The sequence below is a fragment of the Pempheris klunzingeri genome, chromosome 6 (assembly GCF_042242105.1).
Source record: "Pempheris klunzingeri isolate RE-2024b chromosome 6, fPemKlu1.hap1, whole genome shotgun sequence".
NCBI lineage: Eukaryota > Metazoa > Chordata > Actinopteri > Acropomatiformes > Pempheridae > Pempheris > Pempheris klunzingeri.
In genome coordinates this window covers 24,047,919-24,055,475 of record NC_092017.1, presented here as the reverse complement: position 1 = coordinate 24,055,475, position 7,557 = coordinate 24,047,919, and the positions used below count along the sequence as shown (strand labels likewise).

The window sequence follows — 7,557 nt, the reverse complement described above, 5'->3', positions numbered from 1 at the left end:
AGCACCCCTTAGTTCTGGGATACCCATGGCTCCAGAAACACAACCCCCACGTAGACTGGAAATCAGGATGGATTCAAGGCTGAGGGGAGGAATGCAGGTGGTGCCAATCTGATTTTATCTCCATGGTTAGGAACTCCAAATCAGATTCAGTAATGGACCCCGCTGAATACCCCGACCTTGCCAAAGTTCCCAAGTGCTATAGGGATCTTAGGGAGGTATTTAGCAAGAAGTGGGCCACATCTCTGCCTCCCCACAGACCTTATGATTGTGCCATTGAACTGCTTTCCGGCGCACCCATCCCCAAGGGGCGGCTGTACTCCATCTCTGGACCTGAAAGAATGGCCATGGATGAGTACATTGCTTCATCCTTGCAGGCTGGGATTATCCGACCATCCTCATCACCCGCTGGAGGAGGATTCTTTTTTGTGGGGAAAAAGGAAGGTACCCTAAGACCATGTATAGACTATAGTCCCCTCAATGCCATAACTGCGAAGAACTGCTACCCACTTCCATTATTGTCCTCCGCCTTTGAGTTGTTGCAACAGGCCATCGTATTCACCAAGTTAGACCTTCGCAACGCTTATCATTTGATCAGGATAAGAGAGGGGGATGAATGGAAAACGGGTTTTAATACTCCAACGTGTCATTGCGAGTACTTGGTGATGCCTTTTGGCCTCACGAACGCCCCAGCGGTGTTCCAGGCGTTCATCAATGAGGTGTTGAGGGAATTTCTGAATGTCTATGTGTTTGTTTATTTGGATGATATTCTCATCTTTTCCCCTGATTTAGACTCACACCAAGCTCATGTCAGGCTCATTGTCTCGTCTGTTACAGCACCAGTTGTTTGTAAAGGCAGAAAAATGTGAGTTCCATGCTTCCACTATCTCCTTCTTGGGGTATATCGTCACGGCTAACCAAATGCGCATGGACCCTGACAAGGTTGGTGCCGTCGCCAATTGGCCCACACCAGGTAATCGAAAGAAGGTACAACAGTTTATGGGTTTTGCCAATTTTTATCGGAGGTTCATTAAGAATTTCAGTTCTGTCGCTGCTCCTTTGCATGCTCTCACCTCACCTCTCAAACAGCCATTCGAGTGGAACCCACTGGCCGAGGAGGCTGGCTTTTAAACGCCTGAAGCAGGCCTTCACCACGGCTCCGATCCTCACTGTTCCTGATCCGCAACGGCAGTTTGTGGTGGAGGTCGACGCCTCCAACGAGGGGGTGGGAGCCATCCTGTCACAGAGGTCTGCAGCGGATGGACCTCTCCCGGAAACTAATTCCGGCCGAGAGGAACTATGACATGGGCAACCAGGAACTGCTGGCCGTGAAAACTGCCCTGGAGGAGTGGCGACACTGGCTGGAGGGAGTGGAACAGCCATTTCTAGCCTGGACGGACCATAAGAACTTAGAATACGTCAGGAAAGCCAAGAGGCTGAACTCTCGTCAAGCCAGGTGGGCTCTGTTTTTTAGTCACTTCAATTTCACACTGTCCTATAGACCTGGCTCCCAGAACACTAAGCCTGACTCATTGTCTCGTTTGTATGAATCCATACGAACCCATCCTGCCACTCAACCGTGTGTTAGGAGTGGTGTCCTGGCAGATAGAAAAGGATGTGCAGCAAGGATGTGCAATGTCCTGATAATAGGCTATTCGTTCCTGTGCGGGAGGGTGGTCCGCTCGGCTGAGCACACCATCAGAACCACCCTCCCCAACCTGCAGCAGCGCTGCAGGTCAAAGGCCAGGAAGATTGCGAGGGAGCCCACCCACCCCAGCCACAGACTGTTTTCTCTGCTGCCATCAGGTCGGCGTTACCGCTGCCTGAGGGCTAACACAGAGAAGATGAGGAGGAGCTTCTTCCCTCAGGCCGTCCGCCTGCTTAACCTGAAACAACAGACTTTATAGACAGTCTATTCACAACCTGCAATACTTTGGCATACTTGTATATACACCCATATTCTACACAGGTTTCAGACTTTGATTTATGTATTTATTTATTCTATCTGTGTGTATATGTATATGTGTGTGTATATATGTATATATGTATGTGTATATATGTGTATGTGTATATGTGTATGTATATATATGTGTGTATGTGTATGTATATATGTGTGTGTGTGTGTGTGTGTGTGTATATATATATATATATATGTATATGTGTATATATATATAGGTCTTGAATCTTGAGGTTATTTTATACCCCAGCTAATTAAATTACAATACATCAAACGAAAGTCCTATAAGAATTATTACAACACAAAAATAAATTCTTCTTTTCTATTACATTTTGGAGAGACCCTGTCAGGTATTTGGATCCTTTTTGTACTTGGCATTAACTTAGCACATTGTATTGGTTCAAAATGCTTTAACATTTGAAGGTACTTTGATACAGAGTCTGGGAGGTATCGTAGAGGGCATTTAACTACACATGAATTATTCAATTGAGAGCACAAATTAGTTTTATTTTCCTCTCAATGTCACCTCCATCAACTGTAAATGTTGTTTACATAGTTGTTTAGTCTGTAGATAAGGGTTGATACTCATTAAGCCTTCCGTCTGGGTTCATTGACAGTCTGAACACAACACAAAATCACAGTTTTTCTGGAAGATCCATCCTTTAATTACACATTGAAACAGGACTGTGTCATCATCTCAAAGGCCTTTTGTGTGCACATTTTTAACAAGTAAGAATACAAAAGAACCTGTTGAACACATCAATAAGTTATATTGTTAACATAGGTCTCAATTACTTAATCTTCGCATTCAATCAAATTATTCAAATTATTTTCTTTATTTCTTCACAATATTAAGGCTACACATGCGCCTCATTCAGTGTGGGTGGTTGTTCAGTATTGAAGTACACTAACACTAAACACCCTGAAAGGATACCTTTGGAAAACGGTTTATTCAATAGCTTTCTTCTCAATAAAAGCTGTTAAAACTCCATTATCCTCACTGGCAAAGGTTGTTTCAAAAGTATAGTGGCTTACAGTGGGGCAAAAAAGTATTTAGTCAGCCACCAATTGTGCAAGTTCTCCCACTTAAACAGATGAGAGAGGCCTGTAATTTTCATCATAGGTACACTTCAACTATGAGAGACAAAATGAGAAAAAAAAAAATCCAGAAAATCACATTGTCTGATTTTTAAAGAAATTATTTGCAAATTATGGTGGAAAATAAGTATTTGGTCAATAACAAAAGTTAATCTCAATACTTTGTTATATACCTTTTGTTGGCAATGACAGAGGTTAAACGTTTTCTGTAAGTCTTCACAAGGTTTTCACACACTGTTGCTGGTATTTTGGCCCATTCCTCCACGCAGATCTCCTCTAGAGCAGTGATGTTTTGGGGCTGTCGCTGGGCAACACGGACTTTCAACTCCCTCCAAAGATTTTCTATGGGGTTGAGATCTGGAGACTGGCTAGGCCACTCCAGGACCTTGAAATGCTTCTTACGAAGCCACTCCTTCGCTGGCTGGGCGGTGTGTTTGGGATCATTGTCATGCTGAAAGACCCAGCCACGTTTCATCTTCAATGCCCTTGCTGATGGAAGGAGGTTTTCACTCAAAATCTCACGATACATGGCCCCATTCATTCTTTCCTTTACACGGATCAGTCGTCCTGGTCCCTTTGCAGAAAAACAGCCCCAAAGCATGATGTTTCCACCCCCATGCTTCACAGTAGGTATGGTGTTCTTTGGATGCAACTCAGCATTCTTTCTCCTCCAATCACGACAAGTTGAGTTTCTACCTAAAAGTTCTATTTTGGTTTCATCTGACCATATGACATTCTCCCAATCCTCTTCTGGATCATCCAAATGCTCTCTAGCAAACTTCAGATGGGCCTGGACATGTACTGGCTTAAGCAGGGGGACACCTCTGGCACTGCAGGATTTGAGTCCCTGGCGGCGTAGTGTGTTACTGATGGTAGCCTTTGTTACTTTGGTCCCAGCTCTCTGCAGGTCATTCACTAGGTCCCCCCGTGTGGTTCTGGGATTTTTGCTCACCGTTCTTATGATCATTTTGACCCCACGGGGTGAGATCATGCGTGGAGCCCCAGATCAAGGGAGATTATCAGTGATCTTGTATACCTTCCATTTTCTAATAATTGCTCCCACAGTTGATTTCTTCACACCAAGCTGCTTACCTATTGCAGATTCAGTCTTCCCAGCCTGGTGCAGGTCTACAATTTTGTTTCTGGTGTCTTTTGACAGCTCTTTGGTCTTGGCCATAGTGGAGTTTGGAGTGTGACTGTTTGAGGTTGTGGACAGGTGTCTTTTATACTGATAACGAGTTCAAACAAGTGCCATTAATACAGGTAACGAGTGGAGGACAGAGGAGCCTCTTAAAGAAGAAGTTACAGGTCTGTGAGAGCCAGAAATCTTGCTTGTTTGTAGGTGACCAAATACTTATTTTACCGAGGAATTTACCAATTAATTCATTAAAAATCCTACAATGTGATTTCCTGGATTCTTTCCCCCCATTCTGTCTCTCATAGTTGAAGTGTACCTATGATGAAAATTACAGGCCTCTCTCATCTTTTTAAGTGGGAGAACTTGCACAATTGGTGGCTGACTAAATACTTTTTTGCCCCACTGTACATCCTGGATGTTTCTTTTTGCTGTTCTACCAAAGCCCATATAACATGTGATTATATTGTGCTTTCACTGTCTTCATTAAAATCTATTGTGTACTGACGGAGCGCACGGTTGACAAAACCAATTGAATTTACTTCACCATCAATTAGACAGATTTTACCTTTATAAAATAAGTCAGGTTATAGACAGTATAATGCCTATCTCTACATTATTATGGCCTCACAGGATCCTGGCTGCAGTATCTTCAAGCTGACAACAAGTTTAATCGATTTTCTAAACCACGGATAGAAAAAGGCGTAGATCACAGGATTAAAAGTGGAGTTACAATAGAAGAGCCAAAGCTGAGGTGATACACCTTCAATTAAGGTATCCTGTCCTACTATAGAAGGACCAAAGTATGGAAAGAGACAAAGTAAAAACACTACAAGGGTTATACCAAGAATTCTAGCAGCCCTCATCTCAGATTTCTTAACAGTCACAGTATTTGATTTAACAGATGAAATTTGAGACCGCATGGCACGAGCCTGTGACACAGCCACCACAAACACTCTCATATAGAGAACAATGATAACAGTAACAGGGCCGAAAAAGGTGAGAAGCAAGTCTACTGCCCCTGAAATGTAGTTTATGATAACTACACATTGTTGATGGCAGGAATTAGACAAATCTATTTTTAATAAGTGATCTTTCAGTATTATAAGGTTGTAGATAACAGAACAGAGCCAACACAGACACAGACAGATTCTAACTCTGCTTGGTGTTATCATGGAAGAATAGCGCAAAGGGTCCCAAATAGCCACATAGCGGTCCACCGATATGAGCACCATGTTCCCAACAGAGGCAGAGGTGAGGATGAAGCTCACCAGGTATGAAAAAGCACATGTGATTGTACCCTGAAATCCACAGGACTGCAGGATGATGATTGTGACTGGCATCACTACGAGGCCCACCAGCAGGTCAGACACAGCCAGGGAGAGGAGGATGAGATTGGTGGGGGTGTGGAGCTGCCTGGAGGGGGAGATTATGATTAGTGCCTCACATCAGTTGTTGTGAGACAACAGATAGAGCATGGAAAGTGAACTAATATTTACTTTTACAGACACAGCATGACATGAAAACCACACTCTACATATCCTACATGATTGAAAGAACTCTATCAATCAGATCCACAATATCTCAACTACTTACTGCAGCAGTTTGGTGGTATGATAATGAATGAAGTGAAAATACTGAGATCTCTGGCTCAATCTTAGGTTTTTAAAACACAGGAAGCACAATCAAAAACATTGTGTAGAGGGTGGACTAAGAGCTTAAATCGATCTTTTTAGCATAAAGTTGAAGTACTGAGATCTCTGGTCCATTTCGTAAAGCAACTTTTTTAAAACAAGCAAACATAGTTAAAGCAGGATAAAAACATTGACATTGTTTAGCATGAAACAAGCAAAATCTCCATCTATAACCTTAACATGTGCACAGTATTAGCTGTCATATTTCAAGAAATGTGTCTGTGCCTGAAATGCGAGATGGAGATGACAACCAACAAGTTGAGCAGCACAGTGAGCAGAGTGATACAGTAGAGCAGTGTGCTGATGAGCACGGCCTTGGGAGTACCAGACATTGACCTGCAGGAGGTGTTAAGGGGAAGGATACAGAGATCATCTGCTTCCAGTGTCTCCCCCATCACCAGAGATAGTGATTGTGGGTCTGAACAAGGAGCTGCTGAGGTCTGCTGCTGCAGCCCTCAGATTAATTTACTCATGAGATCAGATATTTATTCTATATCTTCTTCATTTCCATCATCTCTTCTGTCATCCTCCATCCTTCTCCGCCTCTTGTTCCTCCCCAAACATCCTCCCATCACCATGTTTTTTTCCCCAGAGCTCCTAATCATCAACTCTGCCATTTCATCATTCACTCCTAAATTTCCTTTCTGTCCTGCAACTGATGATCATTTTCATTATAGATTAATTGGCCAAGTAAGATCTATCAAATGTTTGGCAGTTTTTCCTGAAAATTCACTTAATTGATCATCAAAATAGCTGCACTGTTTTCTGTCAAAGGGTCACAAATAGCCACATAGCGGTCCACCGATATGAGCACCATGTTCCCAACAGAGGCAGAGGTGAGGATGAAGCTCACCAGGTATGAAAAAGCACATGTGATTGTACCCACAAACCCACAGGACTGCAGGGCAATGAATGTGACTGGCATCACAATGAGGCCCACCAGCAGGTCAGACATAGCCAGGGAGAGGAGGATGAGATTGGTGGGGGTGTGGAGCTGCCTGGAGGGGGAGATTATGATTAGTGCCTCACATCAGTTGTTGTGAGACAACAGATAGAGCATGGAAAATAAACTAATATTTACTTTTGCAGACACAGCATGACATGAAAACCACACTCTACATCGCCAACATGATTGAAAGAACTCTATCAATCAGATCCACAATATCTCAACTACTTACTGCAGCAGTTTGGTGGTATGATAATGAATGAAGTGAAAATACTGAGATCTCTGGCTCAATCTTAGGTTTTTAAAACACAGAAAGCACAATCAAAACCATTGTGATTATTGGCCAAGTAAGATCTATCAAATGTTTGGCAGTTTTTCCTGAAAATTCACTTAATTGATCATCAAAATAGCTGCACTGTTTTCTGTCTTTCTAAAAATCTATTAAAGGTCCGATATTCAGTTAATTTTCAAGTTCATACTTGTATTTGTATTCCTACGACAACAGGTTTACGTGGTTATTATTTTTCTCATAGCAGACATGGCAGCTGCAGCTGAGTTCAGCGTCTGTCTTAACACTCCGTTTTAGAGGAACAGAACAATGTGCTGCTTCGCTCTCACCTTTGACATCTTCGTGTCACTGAGAGCTGCTGTAGTGAAGAAAGAAACAATGGCGGACAGCGAGGTGGAGTCAGGAGGTTTTCAGTGGGCGAGGACAATCAGGTCTGGAGGA

General features: G+C 42.9%; 1 protein-coding gene across 1 annotated transcript; it reads right to left on the bottom strand.

Moving 5' to 3' along the window:
• Nucleotides 1-4,798: 4,798 nt before the first annotated feature.
• On the bottom strand, nucleotides 4,799-6,276 carry LOC139202707 (trace amine-associated receptor 13c-like). Its single transcript, XM_070832265.1, has 2 exons — nucleotides 6,107-6,276; nucleotides 4,799-5,603 (listed from the first exon to the last, which is right to left on the bottom strand). Exons 1-2 carry the CDS (start codon nucleotides 6,274-6,276, stop codon nucleotides 4,799-4,801), a joined length of 975 nt encoding a protein of 324 aa, XP_070688366.1.
• Nucleotides 6,277-7,557: the final 1,281 nt, after the last annotated feature.